The sequence below is a fragment of the Taudactylus pleione genome, unplaced genomic scaffold (genome assembly GCF_031769625.1).
Source record: "Taudactylus pleione unplaced genomic scaffold, aTauple2 ptg000100l, whole genome shotgun sequence".
NCBI classification, from domain to species: domain Eukaryota; kingdom Metazoa; phylum Chordata; class Amphibia; order Anura; family Myobatrachidae; genus Taudactylus; species Taudactylus pleione.
Window position 1 is genome coordinate 16,794,499 of NW_028284502.1, and position 24,654 is coordinate 16,819,152.

General features: G+C 46.3%; 1 protein-coding gene across 2 annotated transcripts in view; it reads left to right on the forward strand.

The window, feature by feature from the left end:
* The window catches only part of SPON1 (spondin 1), a 420,788-nt gene that overhangs the window by 33,678 nt on the left and 362,456 nt on the right, over nucleotides 1–24,654 (forward strand). For both annotated transcript variants that reach the window (XM_088470447.1, XM_088470448.1), the window contains exon 2: nucleotides 5,691–5,797. In XM_088470447.1, the coding sequence (XP_088326573.1) occupies nucleotides 5,691–5,797 (107 nt within the window). The remainder of the gene's footprint in view (nucleotides 1–5,690; nucleotides 5,798–24,654) is intronic.

Genomic DNA, 24,654 nt, shown 5'->3' on the forward strand with positions numbered 1-24,654 from the left:
TGTTTCCTGGTTGCTGGGTGTTTGGAGGTGTCCATCTACCCCAGGAGAGGGACCTCCTACCCCGATGATATTACAGTTTGAACACAATGTTCACCCGGTATTACTGTAGTAAGTAATAGTAAGTAGTAGTAAGGCGTACCCAAACTAACCACAAAACCAGCTTTCACGTGCGTTCCCTGTCAACACTATCTGTACTGCAGTGGATCCAACAACACTGTATGAAAAATCCAAAGCACCGACCATTCACCCCCTTCCTACATCGGCTGTTTGAAGCTCCACCTATGGACCGCCCGAAGCTCCACTGCTGGGCCATCGGAATGGCCTCAGCTTGCAGTCTGAAACTCCGCTTCCATGCCACCCGAAGCTCCACCCTAAGGTCATGCTAAAGAGTGCTCCTGGGCTGTCCACAATTGTGTTCCCCTGGGTAACCAGAAGCCCACCCATTCATCCCCCACCCGCCCCTTTCGGCAACTGAGTTCACAGCTGGGCATAGAAATTATGAGTATGAGCCTGCAGCCTGAGGGAATAGGCTGAGCTGCCTAGCACACAGTGGCAGCTCCAGGCACGGGCAAGCCGGTCCGTTGGCCAGAGCGTCATTATATCCGGCGGGCGCATTAAACGCCCACCCTCCCTTCCAGCTCTAGTTTGATTAGGAGGAGGGAAAGTGCGATAACACAGGGCGGCGATGGGCGCAGCAAAGCCTAGCGCTGGCCCTGCTAGCACAGGGGGGGAGCAGCTGTCACCAGGCGAGGAGAAAGCACCGTGCATAACCAAAGTACCTTCCCACAGGTCTGTGTAAAATACATAAGTATGTTTGTATTTATGTGTATATGTGTGTCTGTAAATGTATATAAAAATACATTTGTGTGTATATATATATATATGTGTGTGTGTGTGTGTATATATATATATATATATATACACACAGTATGTGTGTGTATGTCTATATAGGGAGCTGCTGCGGCTGGATCAATGAAGGGTAATAATTATCAATAATCATCACCCTTCAGCAGGCTGTGGCTGTGTCGGCCTCCTACCTAGGCTCTGCTTCACTACAGCGCAGTCGCAGGCTCAATGTGTCTGTCTTGACACACTGGCTGTGGTGCACACAGTATGGAGGAAGGTGGGAGTGAAGGATGAGTTAAGCGGGCGCTGTATTATAGATATAGATCTGCCAGCATCTTACTACCTGATTTATCCCATTTCAGGGGTATGTGGCTGTGATGTCCTCTGTATTTTGTGGCACCTATTGCAATATTCTTTATATGGCGGACACTTGGATGCTTAGTGTATTATATGGCGAGCACTGATGCTGTGTTATGGCACTCACTGCGACACTCTCTATATTATATGGCAGTGACTGTAATGTTCTTTGCATTATCTGGTAGTCACTGCAATGTTCTCTTCATTATACATTATGGTGGCCACTGCGATGCTTTCTGTATTATATAGTAGTTAGTGCAATGTTATATGCATTATCTAGTGGTCACTGTGATGTTCTCTGTATTAAATAAATATATACACTGATATAACGGAATCCACATGGACATCTAATAAAATAGGTCACGTACTGTAACTACATAATTGCAGGTATGTGCGCAATTGATTTTGACTTTCTTGCCAGAGTGGGGATGCACAAAAGTGTCCCCATCTCCAATTAGCCACATGTTGTGCATCCGATACACCTTACACACCCTTTCCTGCGTTATAGAAAATGAGTATTTTCCACCACCTTCCAGGGAGCGATATCTTTATGGATGAAAACATCACCAATATGTTCATTGCGCCTGTAACAAGGTAACAACATCGAATCTACCAGGTTGTTAACTTATTACAGACGCTGTTCAATTTAACCCTTTAACCTCCATGGTCCAGTATTGCCATTATTTTTTTTATATTTTTTTAAAGGCACTATAAAGTGGTTGAAGGTAGGTGCCGGCTATGACCTCCATGGAGATAGCCACACACCCTGTGTTGACCAAACCCACACACTAGTAATGCACCCACATCACTAGTCACTCTACGACAGCACTTGTCACAAGGGATCCAGTCTAAAGATCTACAATAAAAAGGTAGGCAATGTCTAGATAGACACCAGATGTTAGACAGTCAATAGGTCGACAGTGACAAAAGGTCGACACACTAAAGGTCGACATGAAAGAAGGTTGGTAGGTACAAATGGTCAACATTGTCAAAATGTCGACATGAAAATGGTCGACACATTAATTTTTTGGTTAGGGTTAGGCACTTACCCCAACGGTTAGGGTTAGGCACCAGGAGGGACGGTTAGGGTTAGGCACCAAGAGGAGGGTTAGAGTTAGGATGATGATAAAGGCTAGAAAAAAAAATTGTCTACCATTTTTGTGTCAACCATTTTCATGTCAACCTTTTGACCCTGTCGACCATTTGTACCCATCGACCTTCTTACATGTCAACCTTTAGTGTATCGACCCTTTGTCCCTGTCAACCTTTTGTCTCTGTCGACCTATTGACTGTATAACATCTGGTGTCTATCTATACATTCATTGTCTACCTTTTTCCTGTATATCTTTCAATCCACATCCTGTCACACACCCCTGCTGTGGCACACAATAGGCCCTTTATAAATTTCAGCTCCAGGCCCATGCAGACCTTAATCTGGCACTGTCTGTTTGGTCATTCAGTGCAGAATAGCAGAGCTAATAGCAGATGCCATGGAGAATCTGCAAACCTGGGCTTTCTTTCACCCGGGGCAAAGACTCAGGTCAGCTAATCTCCTAGCACTTGTGCTCATTTTACCCCTTGTGCTGAATCTGGCAGGAGCCCTCTTGTTTTATACTGTGTGAAAGTGACACAGTGGGAAACAAACGTCTCCTACTTAGCTCATAATGAGAGACATGGTTAATACCTGCATTTAAAGCTGTTACAGCATCCATGCACTCCTGCACGTTTCCAGCATACACTGACAAGCTGCTGAGCTGTATAGAACACAGCTCCACTCAAGTGCATGTAACAGTGAGTACAGCTGTGCCTGCTATCTCTCAATAAAGCTACACCACTCTTTAAGTAACTGGACTGTTCATCATTTCAGCCATCCGCTGGTGTGTGCCTACATAACTCTACAGTATCAGCACACGCATCATTTCCAACACCAATTAAAATCGACAGCACTATGATGTCATCAATTAACTTTAGAAGGGGGAGTTAGATACCCCAGTTTGAATTTGCAATACATGTTTGTTATTGTTCAGTGGTCCATTGATGGGCTGCGCTGTTTTCTGGCTGTCCTTTCTTTGCCTATATACAGTTTTTATTAGTATTACTTTATAAATAAATAGTTGATCATTATCTGCCAAGTCACGTCTGAGTCTTTATTTATTATTTATATTAAGTTTTGATATGCTTGCGAGCTGGTCTGAATGAGACCCTAAGTCCAATGTTATTTCCAAAACACAAAGTGTGCCAGAGTGTCAGTCAGTTGCCACAGCAAACAACATGAACATATTACCCCTTTCAGTTGTATAGTCGTACACATGAGGGCCATTTGTGGTGTACACTGAAAAAAACGCTATGTATTAACTGGTACTATTGTAGTTTATTGCTGAATAAACTGTTGCTCTTGTTGGTCACAGAATATATTTGAATAAGGTAAAATAAGTATATAAAACTACTGACGCCAAATATTCCAAATTTTTTTTAAATGTTTTGTCAAAAATAATGTTATTATACAAAAGACCAGCAACCCAAAGAGTAAAAAATATGTTCTGGGTGGATGTCACTAAGCTAAGATTCAATACAAAGGGGTCTATATACTAAGCCTTTGATGGAGGTAAAGTGAACGGAGATAAAATACCAACCAACCAGCTTCTGACTGCCATGTCACAGGCTGTGTTTGAAAAAAATGACAGTTAGGAGCTAACTGGTTGGTACTTTAGCTCTGCCTACTTTATCTCCACCCAAGGCTTAGTACATAGACCCCTAAATTCTACTATTGTCTGCTGACTCTTTAACTTTACATTCTGGGATGGTGGAGGGGACATTCCAGGTGGGAGGTGCACATTGCTGCAACTGAATGATGATGTGATTAAACACCAGTCATGTCATCTAGCACCTGGACCACCCACTTCCCCGAATTTCAGAGAGCTCACCCATACTCCACAAGGGAAAACAGAAACATTAAGGCTTTGTATCAACCCACAAAGCCTCAAATACAAAGGACAAAGACACACCCCTAAAAACAATACGACCAAATAATCACATGGTGCCCCATAAGCCAGCCCCCAGACTTGAAGTTTAAAAAACTCTGCTCTTATTCAATCACTCTGTTTTCCTAAATGTCGGCGAGTATTAGGTACGGTGTTACCCTGTTCTGAAGGGTGTGGTATATTTTGTTGACATTCAGAATGTCGAAAGCATAATGTTGATACATTCAGATTGTTGACATGTTGGGAATGTCGACACGTCAAATGTTGACACTGACATCATGACACGATGTCAACACTGTGAATGTCAACTGTCAGCATGTTGACAATGCGATTTACTGTTACATATCACCTAACACTCACCCTAACCCAAATTGCATCCTTCTCCTAACCCTAAGCTAACCCTAATTCTAACTGCACTGTAATTTTAACCCTAACCTTAACCATAATCATAGTTTAATCCTAACCTTAATCTAGCCCTAACCCTAATTGCACCCTAATCCTAACCCTACTGTAAACCTAACCCCAAATGCAGCCAAAACGTAACCCCAATCTTACCCTAATCCTAATTGCACTGTAATCTTAACCCTAATCGAACCCTAACCGTATTCATAGCCTAACCCTAATCGCATCGCATGCTGGCTGTCAACATTCATACCATAATAAAATTATGCTGTAGACATTATGACTGCATACCGATTTAATGGCCGGCTATTTAATTGAGCGCTCGCTCATTGCGGTTTATTGACACCTCTATGTCTGAGCGAGCGAACGAAAAATGCGCTCGCTATTTTGTAAAGACGCCCCTTTGCCGTTCGCACCACACGTCATCTCCGGTATTTCTTTGATTAATCGGGTACACCGAAAGGCATCTGAACTGCTTGCAGTGCTTGTGGTAGGTTTATCCTACCGCTATCACTGCGAGCAGTTCGGACTAAAAGACAACCAAGTGACGTGGTCGATGACGCTCCTTTACTAATTTTGCACTCCCATTAAATGCCCTTTTTACCGTTAGGCACGCCTGCGTCCGGATCTCCACTCCCCCGTTTTCAAGCACCTTCCCCTGTTACCACCCACAAACGGTACATTCTGTCAATCAAATTAGCAGCCCCGCGCTATTTTGCGAGCGCTCAATTTCCAACCGCAATGACTTGTTTGCGCATGTGCATTACGACCCATACGCATGCGCAGTTGTGCGAACATCGCTCATAGCAAACGAGCGGCTCTGAATCAGGCCCTGAGTCCCTGTTTACGGTTCGGAACTCGGAATTAAAAAACAAACTCAGGTTTTGGATTCGGATATTTTAGCTGTTTTTATCAATTTAATGATTTTAATAGTTTTCTGCCAGAATCCAAAACCAAAACACGAAGATGAATCCAGATCCAAAACCAAAACACGCGGGTCAGCGCACATCTCTAATATTTATTAACCTTCCGTTTTGGCTAGAATTTTTCTTTAGCATCCTGTTTGTGTCAGGAATTGCTCAGTCTTTGCTCTTTGTATTACAGTAACACTCTCCGCTGCTAGTCCTGCATATTTCCGAGGCTTTACTCTTATTGCGCTGAAAGAGGGAAAAGAAGGAGAAAAAGAGGATGATCACGCCGGGTCTTTTCAGGTAAGTAAACCTGTTTGTCAAGAACATATATAGAGATAGTTGGTTTTCAGTCAACCATCAGTTATGCAGGAAAATGCAAATATCCATTTCTAGGGGCATAGTCAATTAGCCGCGTTAAGCCGCAATGCAAGTGAACGCGGCTGGCCGCAACTTGTTTTCTAATCAATTAGCTGCGCAAATTTTCTAAAGGATTTACTGCTTGTTTTTTCTCAGAGCCCCGGAGCAGGTGGAAACTTTGAGAAAATAGCTATTTTAAGGTTAAAATGTCAGGAACTGTTTCAGAAACAGGGGATGTTTAATATTTGGGCACTTTTCCTGCCAAAATCGGATTTTTCCCACCAAACAACGGGTCTCAGAAAGAGGCACAACGTCATCTTTCATGGACAAACATAATCATTCCTGGACAAAAGTCCATGAAAGATGACGTACAGTATTGCCTCTTTCAGAGACACTCTTTCTGAGACTGGAAAAATCCGAATTTGGCGGGAAAATCCGAACTAATCCGAGCCCGCACATCCCTAGTTTTTAGTTAGCTTAATTTGGCCCATAAATTGCATGTCCTATTTGGGGTGATATTCTGCTAAGTGCAGAATAATGGGTGGGGCGGATAATATATAAGGGTGCTGTATGGATGGGACAGGTGTTTTTAACCTTGCAGGTTGCAAATTTTGAAAAGTTGCTTAAAATGACACTTTAATCAATTATGGCATTTTTTATGCACCCCACATTAATGTAGAACATTTATTTGCAGAAAAACACTTGCTTTTTATCATTTGTAAACTGAAGAGCTGCATAACGGTGGGTTTCGTTCTGATAGAAATTAATAGTACACACACGTGACAATTTGAGTGAGTACAAATGAACACACTTTATTTACAAGGTACAAACAAACAACAAACAAACAATTAACATACAAATTATACAGTATACTCAACTGTTGTCTATGTATTCAGATGACACCGGTAATTTATCCTCTTCAAAATAAGATGTACTTCATCTTCATCTGGGGAGCCCTCATTTCAATAACGCCCAGGCAGTTCAATATACATTGCAGGCACCCTACTGCAGTTTCAGGTCCATGCACGAGCCAAAGAGCCTTTGTCTAGGTCCTTGATTTATATACCCTAATATGGGTGTTGGCTTTCCGGATATTAAGCCTATATTAGTTACATGCTGGGTACCAAGCACTGATTGGTACAACATAGCATGGACCATTCTTACATCTTGCACATGCTCTGTAAGCACTAACATATACTATCAGACAAAGAAATACAGTAATAACGTGTCCTAGTATGTCTGGAGATAAACTCTCAAAGCTCCTTTTGTCTAGAGAAAATGGGCATCACTGTCAATAACCCATAATGCTTAGCATTTCTAGACATTTTACAATAGTCACCCCACTGGACTGTGGCTAACAGTCTACTGATAACACCATATAATGTATTAAGGGCTCATTATACATCTAATAATAATGCCAGGTACAAGTTGGCCCCTCAATATATGGCTTATTTGACCCCAAAAGGTTATCTGACCAGTATGTGCATAGACTACATGAATACAATCTCTTTTCAAACCTCAATGGGGCCTAGCACAGGTTGTGTGTTACAGCTTATATGCCTATGTAGAAATTATTTATTTAACCCACTGGTTACAAGAATCCCAAATATATTCCTATTGGCCACTAATAGACATCTATACTGTTAGACAATATTTATTTGCTAATTTTTCTATACATTTAGCATGGTTAATAACAACCCAAATTACCGCACAAGTGCTTTTCCAATTGGGTGAGTATCGGGAGCGTGCATAGCCCGCTAAGTGAAAATTAGGACCAATAGGTGTCAGTGGTGTAAGTTCATCCCAGATGCCCTGAGGCGACTTATCATTTGGTGCCCCCCAGCCCCCGAATATCTGACTATGTTTCTATTAGTAGAAAAGTATTAGGCTTACTTACTAAAGGAAATTTGCAGGCTATCCCCCAAAGACACCCTTTTGTCGGGAGATATCTGCAGATTTATAGAATCCCCCGAAAGTATCTGCATTCTGGAGACTGGCCCCGGCAGCTAATACTATCTCAAGGTGGGGTTAGCTGCTGTTGCCTATGGTCTAGAGATCACAAAAAGTATCAGGAGAGGGATCCCTAGCACTCCCCCCTGGCATTCTCCACTCATACACAGTATCCCTAGCATCCCTCCCTGACACTCTACTCAGACCACTCACTCACAGTAGCGCTGAAGGAGAAGTGAAGGGTTTACATTAGGGTTGTTTATCGATCCCCTTCAGTTAATGTGTCTGAAACACATGCAAAGGGGTTGGGTACGGGATCCCAGTGTTCAGAATCCTGTCTCCAGCATCCCGACAGGGTTAGCATAACGACACTTGTTAGTCGGTATGCAAACCCTCCCCCTCTCCCTACCCTAACTCTCCCTCTTTGGTGCCTAACCCTAACCTCCCTCTCTAGTGCCTGAACCTATCCTACCCATCCCTGCACTCTAAACCTAACCCTCCCCCCTTAGTGCCTAACCCCTAACCCTCCACCCAACCCCGCTACTTACCTTCAGTATCCCGGTGGTCTGGATGCCAAACGCATCCCCATGCAAAGGTAATACAGCTCTCCCATCGTATACCAGAGATACAAGATAAGGGATATCATTGCAACATTATCTATTATAGAGATGGGGACTGCACTGAGGAATGTAATGTTTGACTGACCTCAGCTACAGCCCTGGGGTTAATTAGGAGTACTGTATATACAGCTATGCATTAGTTACAGATAAGATAGTGACCTGTATAGTGCAATTAGCATGAGGCTGAGAGTCCTCCTGATGGAGGCGAAAGCCATCAGACGTGGGGTGGGGATCCCTCTTGATACCCCTGGTGGAGGGAAAAACCACCTGATGTGGGGACTTTGAGAACTGAGGGGTCTATTTACTAAGCAGTGTTTTCAAACACAGCCTGTGAGATGACAGTTGGGAGCTGATTGGCTGGCACCTTATTACTTTCTTATCACTTTTCACTCTGTCTCCTAACACTGCTTAGTAAATAGACCCCTGAGTTTGAGTAAAGATACTGTAAGACTTCCACTGTGGTGGGACTACAAATCACAAAATGCCCAATCTACTGCCAATTGCTCCACTAAAGATCTGCCCCCAGATTCAGTTGCTGGTGCTCCAGGCCCTTGCCTCCCATGGATTCTTACCCACAGCTCAGTCTGGTACATCCTTATTGACATCCAGCTCCTGGAAGATCTGCAGCCGTGCTTATCCTCGAGCCCACCGCACAGGTATGTGTCTAGAGATTCCGCCAGGGAGGAGTGGGGTGGGGAGTTGTGGGTGATGGGGGGCACCGGGACTGCTGCATGGGTCCACAGCTAGAGCTGCCACCAAGGTGGAGTGGGACGGGAAATTGTGGGTGAGGGGGGGCACCAGGACTTCTGCATGGGTCCGGGGCTAGGGCTGCTGCCAGGGAGGAGTAGTACAGGGAGTTGTGGGTGAGGGGGGACGTCAGACGTGTCTCACTGGCATAAGAAGCTGCTGAGGAGTAGCGACACCAATGAGTAGGGACAAGCTAAATTGATAGATGGAAGCGGCAGCTGATGGTCTGACACAGAGCTCTCCACTAGTATATGGTTATGGGGGCTTCTCAGGTGCCGGGAAGGGGTGCCATGTATTGAGCGGCCATGACAGTACACTCTGGCTACATATTTACAGCCCTAAGTGGGGTGAATATATAGTGGGCGATGGAAGAGGTGCCCCTTCAGTGCTGGCGCCTGGCAGCAGGTGCCTCCATTGTCTCCCATAGTTCTGCCCCTGATAGGTGCGTTAATTACAGCCGTGGCTAATTGAATATGCCCCCTAGTAGGTTTGTTTTTGGTGAAAGAGTGGAATATTATTACCTATGTTGATGCAGTGTTTACTTTAACATTGCTATCATTGTGTCCCAATGAAAGAACATGCTGCTGAAGCTACTGCCCTGCTAGCAGCTTCAGTATATGCTGTGTCAGTGTTATTATCCTGTTATATAATCTGAGGGTGTGTCGGCAGAATTGTGAACTGTGCAGAGTTGGGTGTACGCAGAGATCCATACGTTTTCAGACGCATCTCTTGCACAAGGATGGGGCTAATGCCAGTGTGCTCTGATAATAATGTTGGATATGAACCCCACGGTATGTGTGCGGTCACTTAGCTGATGCAATTGGGTTTTACTTGCTTTCAACTCTGTATTAGCACCAAATTGGTGCCACTAATGTATTAAAGAAAAAAGATTGTGGGTTTTATTAAGTAGTGAAAATCCCGATCTCCGGTAAAGACCACTGGAGGATAACTCTGACATCCTTCATTTCACATGTAATCTATACCTATAGTTATTGGTGGTAGCGCACTGTAACACTTCAGCCTAAAACTGGCTCTTTTCATTGTAAATAATTACTGAACAGGAGGGAATGAGAGAGAAAATCAATTACTAATCTGGTGCGATAGGAACAAACAAAACTTTAGACTTTATTAGCAGTTCTACTGGTCTTGTACTGTTTATGTACAGACGATAATTAGATTTGATCAATAAGAACATTATATATTTCTGTTAGTGATAATGAAGTCTGACATTGTACACTGCATCAGCTTGGCATAGTGGTGGACCCAGGGCCGGTGCAAGGTTTTAAGGCGCCCTAGGCAAAGTTTCACTATGCCACCCCTGCTTTCCCCAAACCCTCTGCCCAGCCCCTCACAAACATATCTACTCCAGCTCCCTAATAGTACACTATCACACGTCAGACTGCATCTGCGGAAAAAAATTGTAGGCTCAAACAACGCAAATTGCAGCTAAATTGTAAAGCGGATGGATGGATGGATAGATGGATAGAAAGATATAGATAGATAGATAGATATGAGATAGATAAATAGATATGAGATAGATAGATAGATAGATAGATAGATAGATAGATATGAGAGATCGATATATAGATAATAGATAGATAAATGATAGATAGATATGAGATAGATAAATAGATATGAGATAGATAAATAGATATGAGATAGATAGATAGATAGATAGATAGATATGAGAGATAGATATATAGATAATAGATAGATAAATGATAGATAGATAGATATGAGATAGATAGAGAGATAGATATGAGATAGATAGATAGATATGAGATAGATAGATATGAGATAGACAGATATATAGATAATAGATAGATAGATAAATGATAGATAAATAGATATTAGATAGATAGATATGAGATAGATATGATAGATAGATAGATAGATTTGTTAGATAGATAGATAGATAGATATATGGTAGATAGATATATGGTAGATAGATAGATATGAGATAGATAGATATGAGATAGATAGATATGAGATAGATAGATATGAGTTAGATAGATAAATGATAGATAGATATGAGATAGATAAATAGATATTAGATAGACAGGTAGATAGATAGATATGAGATAGATATGATAGATAGATAGATATGATAGATAGATAGATAGATAGATAGATATATGGGAGATAGAGAGATAGATATGAGATAGATAGATAGATATGGTAGATAGATAGATATGAGATAGATATGAGATAGATATGAGATATATATATATAGATAATAGATAGATAAATGATAGATATGAGATAGATATTAGATAGACAGATAGATAGATAGAGATAGATAGATAGATAGATATATGGGAGATAGATAGATAGATATGAGATAGATAGATAGATAGATAGATAGATAGATAGATAGATAGATAGATAGATAGATATGGTAGATAGATAGATATGAGATAGATATGAGATAGATATGAGATATATATATAGATAATAGATAGATAAATGATAGATATGAGATAGATATTAGATAGACAGATAGATAGATAGAGATAGATAGATAGATAGATAGATATGGTAGATATATAGATATGGTAGCTATATAGATATGGTAGATAGATAGATACATACATACATACATAGATAGATATCAGATGAATGGACGGACAGACATGGGACGGACAAATGACAGACAGACATGGGACAGACAGACATGAAAGAGACGTGAGACAAAAAGACATGATAGAGACATGAGACAGACATGGGATAGATAGACATGAGAGAGACATAGGACAGACAGACATCAGACAGAGATGGGACAGACAGACATGGGATAGATAGACATGAAAGAGACATGAGACAGACAGACAGGGGATAGATAGACATGGGATAAATAGATAGATAGCCAGCTGCAGGGAGGGAGTGGCACAGTGCAAAACATAGCAAATAAAAGTAAATTGCAGGTGTCATTTTACATTTCTGACACAGGAACATGGCACTTACCACCAGGGTGTCACTCTTCAGCAACTGCAGCTCTCATCCCAGCACAGGCTCCTCGTCGTCTCAGTCTGTCTCTTCAAGGGGGTGGAGCTACTCTGTGCCTGGCTGCCTGTTAGTGATGGAAGGGGAGGAAACTGCAGGGGACAGGAGCTGTGCTGTACGATGTCTGGCTGCCGCTGTCTGTGTGAAGAGTGACAGGCAGCCTGGCAGCCCAGCCCCAGCCTAGTGAGACAGAGAGCAGGGGAGAGCAGTTTCTAGCAGCATGATGTACTGTAGATAGATGGAGGATATCTCAACCAGAGACATTCTTCATTCTAGTGGCAGGCTGATTCAGTGGCGCCCATAAGTGGCCAGCGCCCATAGGCAGCTGTCTAAAGCTGCCTAATGGTAGCTCCGGCCCTGGTTGATCCTCCTGGACACAAGATTACACCTGGTGGCAGAAACAACCAGTGTCTATCTGACCACTAGGTGTATATTAAAGTGCGGGTTTTTAGAAGTGTAGTTGTTGCCCATAGCAAGCAATCAGATTCTAGTTATTCTCTTCTAGACCAGGGGTCTTCACGAAGCCGTGGGCCAGTAAGCTATAATGCAGTATTTAAACTCTTCCCCCTCCTCACACAATTATGACCCATAACTGCCCCCTCCTGCAATTTTAATTATGTCCCATAACTGCGCCCCTCTGCAGTGCCCTCAGTAGTGCCCCCAGTAGTGGTCCCCTATATGCAGTGACCCCAGTAGTGGTCTCCATTATTCTGTGCCCCCAGTAGTCCCCCCCCAGCTGTGCCCCCAGTAGTAGTCCCCCCTATGTAGTGCCCCTTATATAATGCCCCCAGTAGTAGTCCCCCCTACGCAGTGCCCCCAGTAGTGCCCCTTATATAATGCCCCCAGTAGAAATCCCCCCTATGCAGTGCCCCCAGTAGTGGTCCCCCTTATGCAGGCCCCCAGTAGTGGTGCTCCCTATGCAGTGCCCCCAGTAGTGGTCCCCCTTATGCAGGCCCCCAGTAGTGATGCTCCTTATGCAGTGCCCCTTATACAGTGCCCCCTGTCGTGGTCCCCCTTATGCAGGCCCCCAGTAAAGATGCCCCTTGTAGTGCCCCTTATGCAGTGCCCCCTGTAGTGGTCCTCCTTATTCAGTGCCCTCAGTATTGGTCCCCATATGCAGTGTCCCTTATATAGTGCCCCCAGTAGTGGTCCCCCATATGCAGTGCCCCCAGTAGTGCCCTTTATATAGTGCCCTCAGTAGTAGTACCCCCCCTATACAGTGCCCCCGTAGTGGTCCCACTATGCAGTGCCTCAGTAGTGGTCCACCACAGCAGTGCCCCAAGTAGTATTCCCCCCCATGCAGTGCCCCCCGCAGTAGTCCCCCCAAGAAGTGCAGCAGACAAACACACGTAAAGAAAAAAAAACACCTGAATCCCCACTCCCGCCGCCGTCTGCTCCTCCGTCCTCCCGGGCCAACCCGCTCTGAATTATGGGAATGACGTCATGACGTCTCTCCCATTACCCACTGCAGGAGCCGGAAGGCGGAGATCATGAGTGAGCTCCAGCCCGGCTCTTGCAGTGGGCGCAGCAGCCAATGAGAGTCTCTCTGACTCTCATTGGCTACTGATTAACACCGCTGCCGGGCAGTGGCAATGTGTATGCAGCAGCAGCCAATGAGAGTCTGACTCTCATTGGCTTTCTGTCAAAACAAACACACTGCTGCCGGCGGCAGTGTGTTTGTTTCTGTCCGTAGTGCAGACTGCGCTTACTGCGGTCTACACTACAGTAATCATCGGCGGGCCACGGGGAATGGCTCCGTGGGCTTTCTGTGGCCCGCGGGCCATGGGTTGAAGAACCCTGTTCTAGACGGTGCTAGATAAATGATTAATGGTTGCTATAGGCAACCTTTCCACTTCTAAAAACCTGCACTATAGTAAATATGCCCCATAGTGTTTGTTTCTTGAATGAAGCAGATGATCTGAGACTTGTAGGACCCTAATCATCTCTCCCACAGCCCTAGGTGTCAGAGCCTGTGTTTAGATCATAGACGTGCAACCGGTGGGCTGTATATTGCCATCAACATAATGTTTGTGGCCTGCAGGAAGCAGAACAAATACAGGGGGACATAACAAGTTGAGACAGAAATTCTACAACATAATCCATGTTCCAGGGAAACCACTACTGGCCGTCATTGCACCATTTGTGCACCATCACGGTGGCTGTGAGGATGGGTGCAACAATGTCAGAAAGTTTTGCAGTGAATCAGAGTGAACCAGAAACATAGTCAAAATTTCAACACGTCAGTTTTGCTGCCGCTTGCTGAGTAGTATAATAAAAAAACAAGAGATAAGGTAAGAACTTACCTTTGTTATGTCTGTTTCTACGAAGTCCATAGGGTCCACAGGGTTGACCTTGGGGTATATCTGGATCCACGGGCACCACGCAGTTAAAGCTTTTGCTGCTCCCAGGATGCACTGGGTCCATCCTCCTCTATACCCCGCCCCCGAGCCACAGGCACCTCAGTAGGTAAGTAGCCAAGGCCAGAGGAGGAAAAACAGAGAGAAGGAAGACTGGAACACACAAGAACCATACTAACAGACAGGGAGATGGAAAACCGGTGACCAGCCACAAAGCCCATATGAAGCCAGGTGCGTCAGGGCGGGCGCCTATGGACTTCGTAGAAACAGAGATAACAAAGGTAAGTTCTTACCATATCTCTTGTTTTCTACTTCAGGGTCCATAGGGGGTCCACAGGGTTGACCTTGCGGATGTTCCAAAGCAGTTCAACTAAGGGCGGGGACGCTCCTGTGCTGAAAGGAGAATCCAGCGCCTGAAGGATGCATCCTGAAAAGCGAAGTTGTCAAAAGCATAGAACCTCAGAAAGGTCTGGATGGAAGACCACGTTGCCGCCTTACACAGCTGAACAGCCAAGGCGCCAAGGCTAGCAGCCCACAGACTGAGTAGAATGAGCCTTAACAGAGGCCGGAACAGGCAAACCCTTCTGTGCATAAGTCTCACAAATAACCAAACGAAGCCAACGGGCCAAAGTTTGTTTGCCGGCAGACCAATCCCGCTTGTGAAAACCAAAGAGGACAAACAAGGAATACGACTTCCAAATAGAACTAGTCCGGTCCACATAAACTTTGAGAGCACGGACGACATCCAAAGAAGCCTCACCAGCCGAAAGGTCAGGTGACTGAAAGGCTTGTACAACAATTTCCTGATTAATATGGAACTTAGAAACCACTTTGGGTAGAAAACCCGGACGAGTGCGAAGCACCGCCCTGTCCTAATGAAAAATCAGAAAAGGAGGAAATCGTCCCCAATTCTGACACCCTCCTGACCGAAGCAATCGCCAGGAGAAAAGCAGTTTTAACCGTCAACCACTTGAGTTCCACCCACTCAAGAGGCTCAAACGGAGGACCCTGTAGGGCTCGAAGTACCACCGCCAAATTCCAAGGAGCCACTGGGGGAACAAAGGGAGGTTGAATCCTGAGAACACCCTGGAAAAAGTTGCGGACATCAGACATCAGGCAGAGTAGCTATCCTATGCTGGAACCACACAAATAGTGCAGACACATGAACCTTCAAAGAAGCTAGGCGTAAGCCTAGGTCCAAACCAGATTGAAGGAATGCCAAAACCCTAGAAACACGAAACGCCTGAGGATCGTAGTTTCTGGACTCACACCACTGAAAATAAGTATGCCACATTCTGTGGTAAATCCTGGCTGAAGCAGGTTTGCGCACCTGTAGCATTGTGCTGATGACTGAACTTGAAAAGCCCCGGGACCTTAAGCCGGATGTCTCAAGAGCCACGCCTTCAAAGACAGACGACCCAGATCTGGGTTAAGGCAGGGCCCCTGAGACAACAGCTCCCGATGTTGAGGCAGAGGGAACGGAGAGTCGATGGAGAGGCTCCAAAGATTGGAGTACCAAGGATGTCTGAGCGAAGCCCGAGCCACCAGCAGAAGCGTGCATCCATCCTGTTTGAATTTCCGAAGGACCCGAGGTAGCAGGGATATCGGAGGGAATAGATACGCCAGCTGAAATGTCCATTTCACTGACAGCGCGTCCACCAGGCTTGCGGCCGGTGTCTCTTGTCCTGGACCCGTACATGGGCAGTTTGCAATTGAGATGGGAGGCCATGAGGTTCATCTCCGCCAGTCCCCACCTGTCCATGAGTAGTTGAAATACCTCTGGGTGAAGCGACCACTCCCTGGGATGCACATCGTGATGGCTGAGGAGGTCCGCCTCCCAATTGAAGACTCCTGGAATGAAGACTGCCGAGATGGCCGGAAGGGTGGCACTCCGACCCAAGACAGGATGCGTGACACCTCCGACATCACTGCTCGACTGCAAGTCCCCCCTTGATGGTTGATATACGCCACAGTGGTGGCGTTGTCAGATTGAACTTGCACGGCTCTTCCTCGAAGAGCGTGACCGGACAACTGGAAGGCCTGAAGTTTCAGAATGTTAATGGGGAGAACCGCTTCTTCCGCAGTCCAATGGCCCTGAAGTGAGAGTGGACTTGTCACTGCACCCCAACCCCAGAGACTGGCATCTGTCGTGAGCAGAACCCAGTCTGGAGTCCAAAAGGGGTGACCCCTGATGAGATGTGATGTCTGAAGCCACCAAGCACATGACAGGCGCACCTCCGGAGACAACACCAGGATCTGAGTCCTGATCTGGTGTGGTAAACCGTTCCATTTGGATAGAATCAGCCCCTGCAGGGGCCTGGAATGAAACTGGGCATACTCCACCATGTCGAATGCCGAACACCATTGACCCCAGAACCCTCACAGCAGAGTGAACGGATACTTGGCAATTCTTCAGGCAACTGCGCACAGGCAGTTGTAAGGAGGAAATCTTTTCCGGAGTCAGTAAGATCCTTTGCTGATGAGAATCTAGAAGGGCTCCCAAATTAACCATCTGTTGTGAAGGAATCAGGGAGGACTTTTTCCAATTTATCAGCCACCTGTGCACTTACAGACAAGCGATCGTCAGGTGTAGATGTTGTAGAAGTACGTCCAGAGAGCTTGCCAGCAATAGGAGGTCATCCAGATATGGCAGAAGCCGTATACCCTGGCTCCGAAGATGGGCCGCCATGACCGCCATAATTTTGGTTGAATACCCTTGGAGCTGTGGAGAGGCCAAAGGGCAGAGCCTGAAACTGGTAGTGGAGTTGTCGTATAGCAAACCTCAGATACCACTGGTGTGAAGGTGCTATAGGAACATGAAGGTAGGCGTCCTGGATGTCTAGGGAGACCATGTAATCCCCAGGTTCCATAGCCAGAATGATGGAACGCAAAGTTTCCATCCTGAATTTGGGTATTCTGAGGAACTTGTTCAGCGTTTTTAAATTGAGGATAGGCCGATGAGACCCATTGGGTTTCTGCACCAGAAACAGTAGAATAGTAACCCTTACCGCATTTAGAAGGTGGAATGGGAACAATGACCCCTGCTTTCAGCAAGGACTCTATTGCTTCCTGAAACTGCAAGGCCTTACTCTTGTCCTGAGAAAGACTCATGCAGAAGAACTGATGGGGAGGTCTGCGATGAAAGGAGAGGGCGTACCCCTGAGACACCACTTCTCGAACCCAGGCATCCATGGTGGTGTTGTACCAGCACTGGGCGAATTGAAGAAGTCGGCCTCCCACTCTGGGGTCCCCCAGAGGGAGGCCCGTCCCATCAGGCAGAAGGTTTATCCTCTGGCTTGGAAGAAGGGCGTCTAGCACTCCATGCTTGTTTCTTAGGCTTAGGGGCGGCCATGGTCGCTGACTGCCTCGGGAAGGACTGTCCCTTGGACTTTCCCTGAGTATGAAAAGACCAAAATGCAGAGGTCCTAGCCTTAGAAGATGCAACTGCCGAAGGTAGAAAAGCTGACTTAGACTTAGCCGCTGCAGCCGATACTCTGGAAGTCAGAAGACTGGCATCCAAAGACGCTTCTCCAATATAAGAAGTGGCATCCCTAATCTGTCCCACTAAAGCTCTCTGCATTTCCAGAGCATCCTCAGGAAAAGTATCTTCCAGTAAATTGGCCCAGCTCTCAATGGCTTTAGCCACTCAAGAGATGGCCAAGGACGGACGGGCCACCGCCCCTGAGAGAGAATAGATCAATTTTAAACAAGTCTCCACTTTCCTGTCTGTGGGATTCTTTAGGGATGAAATGGATGGCAAAGGCAAGGTAGCGCTCTTGATTATGCAAGTAACAAGAGAATCCACCGCAGGTGGGGTTTCCCACTTTTTGCAATGACCTGTGGGAGACGGATAACGCTTCTGTGGCTGGAACCTCTTACTTGGCGACTGCCAGGCCTCCACCATATGATCATTCAGCTGGTCAGATAGGGGAAAAACAGCCGAAGTCACCTTTGTCTTTTTGAAATTTGGATACTTCTCATACACTCACTGGTCATATCCAGATTGGACTACTGTAACCTTCTCCTATCTGGCCTCCCCAACTCCCATCTCTCTCCTCTCCAGTCTGTCCTCAATGCTGCTGCTTGACTCATCTTCCTCTCCAAACGCTCTACATCTGCCTCCCCTCTCCTACAAGCCCTCCACTGGCTAACCTTCCCTTTTAGAAACCAATTCAAGGTTCTCACACTTGCTTACAAAGCCCTCACCCATTCCTCTCCCATTTACATCTCTGACCTCATCTCCCTCCACTCTCCTGGCCGCCCCCTTCGCTCAACCAATGCACGCCGCCTCTCATGCCAACTGATTACTTCCTCCCACTCCCGCCTCCAAGATTTTGCCCGTGCTGCTCCTGACCTTTGGAACTCTCTCCCTCTCCCTATCAGACTCTCCTCCTCTTTGCAATCCTTCAAACGGGCTCTCAAGACCCACTACTTCATCAAAGCCTTCCAGCTCCCATCCTAACTTGCTGCAACATGCTCCCTCCTCCGTTTTCCCCATCTGTGTCACACCTGTTTGTCTGCCCCTCCCCTTTAGAATGTAAGCTCTTACGAGCAGGGCCTCTACCCTCCTGTGCTTCTCCTTAGTTTACTTTCACCTACTTCTTACCCCCCACCAGGGCACCTAACACTTGGTTGCTTACGCTCTGTTGCATATCTAGGTGTTATGGTCACTTATGTATCAATGTATATTATCCATGTCCTTGTCCTGTTTTCTACTGTAAGTCAGTTGTCAAATTATTTGTTTTATGTACTTTGTAAGGCGCTGCGGAACACTTGTGGCGCAATATAAGTAAAGGATAATAATAATAATACTTAGATTTAGGGGCCGGTGCATCATCCAATGCCGGCACATTAATGGAAGATTTAGTTTCTACCTCCTGGACCGGGGAATCCGAGTCAGAGTCCTCAGGCAATTCCTCATCATCCGAGGACGCCTCCGAGTCTGATACTTGCGCTGACAGGGATGACATAACAGGGCGATTAGACGCCTTCTGAGGCCTGTTATTTTGTAGCATAGTTTGAAAGGCTGAAGATGAGGCCGCCAAACTCTGGACTGAACTGGAGAACACATCCACCCATGGTGGTTGACCCACCTGAGGTAGGCCCTGAAAGGGAATGACGGACTGCTGTGTCACTGGTGGGGACTGAATATACATAGGTAACCCCACAAAAGTACTAACAGCTTGAGGCCCAGGGGGAGACTGCAACAGATGCGGTATACCCTGAGAAGGGGGGATGGCTGGTTGGGGTAATCCCCTGGGGGGGAGGGCAGTCGAGACCGCCGGATGGTCCGCGATGGAAGCCAGCACCTGAGAAAACACCACCCAAGGAGGATCCTGTCCCGAAATTGGGGGGTTAGAGGGACCAGGTAACTGCTGGCACCGCACAAACAGCCCCATCCTGTGATAAATCCTCCTGATTAACACCTGCGACGCAGCGTCTGCTGGAGAACAGAGTGGGAGCTGCGGAGCGCTGAACTTCCTCATCAGACATGATAAAATATATATACAGATATATATCAACACAATAGGGAAGTTCAGTGATTTACTCCTGTCGCACCCACCAGCATGCAGCATACAGGTCCACAGATATGGTACCGTGTAGCACGCAACTGTATGTGACCAACCTCACAAATACATGAATTTATATAAGTGAGGTCTGAGAAAAGCCCTTCCCCCAAACACCTGCCAGGGCCGTAGGAGAAGGAAAGGGATAGGCATAGACTGACAGTAAGTAGAAATAAAGCACAGTCAGCACTAGCAAAAGTCACATACAATGCAGAAAGTTAATACTCACTGCACCTTGTCACTACAATCAACCTGCCCAGATTCAGTATCTGGGAGGGCTATAGTGCTGTGTACGCTGTCCTGCAGGGTAGAGGTACACAGGGGGACCGACCGCACGCTGCCTGCGAGATCTGCGCTGCCACTGGAGAGAAAATGGCCGCCGGAGACCTCAGAGGAGGAGTGGCCGCAGGAGAAAGCAGCTCAGCGTTGCCAGACCCGAGCGGAAAGACGCGCTGAGCTGAGGGGAGGAGCCGCTAGACAGGGAAGGCTGCCTCCCCTGGCTGGCAATTAACCCCCGGGACGTCAGTTCCCACTGCCGGCAATTACTCCCTGGTGGTCTAGAGGTCACACGGGGTATGCCTCCGCAGAGTGGGAGCCTGCCTCTGCTGCTAGCGCCTCCAGTCTGTCCCCAGAGACCGGAGGCAACAGACTGTATATACCCCGCGGGTCACAACCAGCGGTGACCCGCGTCTTACCTGATCCCTGGCGCTCCGGAAGCAGTCGTGGGAGTCCCCAGAGCCTAGTACTAGCCTAGTATGCTAGTACATACTCGGGGGTCCCGCCCTGATCCCCAGATCTGTACTGGCGTTGCAGTCTCAGTGACTGTATGGAGTGGAATGGAATGATTTGATAGGGTTTGGTGGTGAACAGGGTTCTGGAATCAAACCGACATACAGTATTATGGTAGAGTACATGTGTTTGTACAGTACATCTAAAGGGAACAACGAAGAACAATGTTATTCTTATTGGGGATTTATTTTCTGGTGTGATGTCCTAGTTTCCATTGTGGCTGAGAACATGGTCCATGGTTATCCAGCTATACTATGTTAGGTTTCATACTGAGATTATCTCTCACCACAAGCGAACACCAAAAGCAAAGTGTTCAGGATGGTTAATATTTTAGATTAGGGAACATATGGAGAGAATTCTTTGGCTGGATTAGGATATCACCTCAGTGAGGAAACCAAAGGCTGTATTTATTGACAGGTCCTATTGGTGTTGATATAGGTGCAAGTGATGTGTGATGGAGCTCAGGGCCTAATTCAGACCCGCTCACGAGTGCTGAGCGCTCGCAAGCAGGTCGATGTTAGGCCAGTGTGCATGTGCACGATGGGGGCGGCTCCGTTGTGCGCATGTGCGAGACCCGGATAGCGATGGGCAAGCCGTCGCTATGGGTCTCGCTACAAAGGGGCCGTGCTGTCGATGGTGAGTGACAGCACGCCCCCTTTGGTGGGCATGCCGGGGGCGTGGCTGCCCAGACGGAGGCATTCCCATGGGAACGCCTACCGTCTGGGGCTGGCCCCACTGACATCACAAATGATGTCAGTGGGAGTGCTTTCGGATCTGATAGAGCCAAAAGCACTCCACAAGGGTCTCGTCGCAAGCCCGATGGTCGCGATGGTCTTGACCATTGCGACCATCTTTTTGGCCGCTCGCTATAGCTGTGGGTGGTCACCCACAGCTATGCGAGCAGCCAGGAGGCCGCTCTAAAATTCAGAGGGACGGCCCTGATTCAGAGCGAGCGCTCTGTCAGAGCATCCGGCTCTGAATCAGGGCCTCAATCCACACAATATATAACAAATAGAGATGTGCACTGACCCCCATGTTTTGGTTTCGGATCTGGATTAATCTTTGTGCTTTGATTTTGGTTTTGCAAAACCACCCTCAAGTGTTTTAGTTTTTTGTGTTTTTCATTGATAAAAAGTTTTTAAACACATAAATCATGTAATTTATGAAATTCAAAATTTGGATTTAAAATCCGAATTCCAAACCGCGTAAAGACCAGAACCGCGACTCGGATTTACCTGGATCTCCGTAGGAGATCAGAGCCGCGACTTGGATTATCCGGATTCATAAAAATTTGGGTGGATTTGGATCTCTGGAGAACCGAAAGGCACATCGCTAATAACAACACCACGTCTTAGGTTTATTAACCAGGCAGAACTGGTTGGAAGATGACACCGGGAAAATGCTGGTATATATATATATAACATAGTTGCCGACATTCAGCTCCCTCCTTCAGGGAGGGAGCTGAATGCCTGCACACAGCGGGGGGCATGGCCGGCACTGACTCTGCAAGGAGACAATAGAAAATAGAGGCATTGTGAAGCGGGGGGCGGAGCCACGATGGCGCAATTTAGCGCGAATCGCATCATCGAGCCCCCTGCTGCGAGGGGTTTCTAGTTGTAGTCAGGGGGGCAGCCGGGAGGCTTGCTTGCCTTTCCCGGGGGTCGGGAGCGGCACCCGATATTCGGGAGAGTAGGCAAGCCTGATATATAATATAATAGGTACACGGTAGGCATGTAACAGATCCAGACAAAAACGTATGGTGTAATGCAGGTGATGTGCGGACAAAAGGAACACCTGTACACACACAGAACAGTGGAGTATGTGGAGTATGCATCCACTTGCACCGTATAGCTGTACTGACACAATGGAATACACAGGATATCTCATATATAAGGCCATCTCACTGGGGAGACTCTCAGGGGCACAACTTTCCTCTATGGAGGAGGGAGCCAATGACGTTGCGCTTTGGGATCAGTAGTAGCCCAGTGCCGTGCCTCTGGCACTATTGGATCCTGGAACTAACAGGAGACAAGCCTTTAATAGTATTATTACAGATAAAAGCTGTACAGTAAGGTCATGAAATGTACAGTACATCCAAGTAATATTAGGCATTGTTCTGCAGAGTGAGACAGCTGTTCTCAGGAAATATTTGGAGTACTGTATAAGGTAGAAAACGTTGCGCTGAGCAAAGTGAATATAAATTCAACTCCAATCAACCAAGCTTTTAAGCTGCATACACACACAACGATTTAGTAAATGAAAGATTTTAGTAAACGATTTTCGTTCATTTTTTCAAGGGAAAAATTAACGAAAATCATTTACTAAAATCGTTCATTTACTAAATGTAAGAAAGATTTTTTGGAACTACAAACGATTTTTGCATATTCCCATACTGAAAATCATTGAGTTGGTCAGTCTGACTGAACTACAAACTACAAAGAACAAATGTGAACGCGCATGAACGATAATCGTTCATCGTTTTAACTCAGAAAGTGAACGTTTTTTTCAACGATTGAACGATAAACGATATCGTTAACGATAATCGATCAAAAAATCATTGTGTGTGTATGCACTCTCATTGTTTAAAGCTTAAAGTTTAAAGTTTTTATTTCCTAGGGTGGTTACTTTCAAAAACATGGCTTGTGCATAGCCAAGCGTTGCCAATAGCCAGTACTCAAGAGTTGCCTGTTCAGAGATGTGGCAGGATGACTTCACTGAAAGATATCTATCATAGGTGCCTAATCCTAAATCCCCCCGGGAGCCCTGAAATCTAACCCAAAACGGCTGTCCGCACCCGGTTTACCTTCGTTCGGTATGCCAAGCGTCTGGCTCACGGCGTAGGTCTAATGCATGCTTGCCGACATTTAGCTCCGTCCGGGAGGGAGCTGTCGGGCTTACAGGGCTGGGGGCGTGACGCGGGCAAAGGGGGCGGGACTGGCACATGACGCTGCATTGGGGGCGGAGCATGGGGCGTGACAGCAAGATTGCGTCATCGTTGCTCCGCCCCCTCTTCACAATGCCGTGATTAATGGAATTGTGCAGCTGGGGGCGGAGCCACGATGACGCGATTCAGCGTGAATCGCGTCACCGGCCCCCCTGCTGCCGGGGTTTGTACTTAAAAGCGCGGGGGGGTGCGGGCACATCGACGGGGGCCGGGAGGATTGCCTGCCTTCCATGGAGGTCGGGTGCGGCACCCGATTTTCTGGAGGCTCCCGACCAAATCGGGAGGGTAGGCAAGTATGGTCTAATGACAGGCGTCGGTATTTCAATGCCTGTCATTAGTATCCTGCCAGGATTTCACAGTCAGGAAGCCGGTGGTCGACATTTCGACCGTCGCCTTCCTGACTGCATCCCATTTAGAACTCATTGTTGTAGAAGACGTGCAGAGATATAGATATTTTTTTTTCTCCAAATCTTTTAATACGGTCCTTATGGATTGAACAAACGAATTAGATGAGAAAAATTGTTTGTTTGTTTTGTTTGCAGAAAGCTGAGAGGTGGTATTCCATGGTGGGAGGCAATAGACAAATTGATTAATGGTTTAGCTAAATCATAGCAAAGCACAGAAGAGCAGAAAATACAATTTAATACCAAAAGTTCAAAACAATACAATTAGGTCACACTAATCCTGTGGCACAATAGAGGATTAATGGCGATGTAGCAACCTCGGCAGGAAAAATAGAGTCATTATTTAAGATGGATTGTAATGTAGAAACACCGCAGGGGAACCTGGAGCATGCTAGCTTGTATATTGTGCTGAGCAGCTA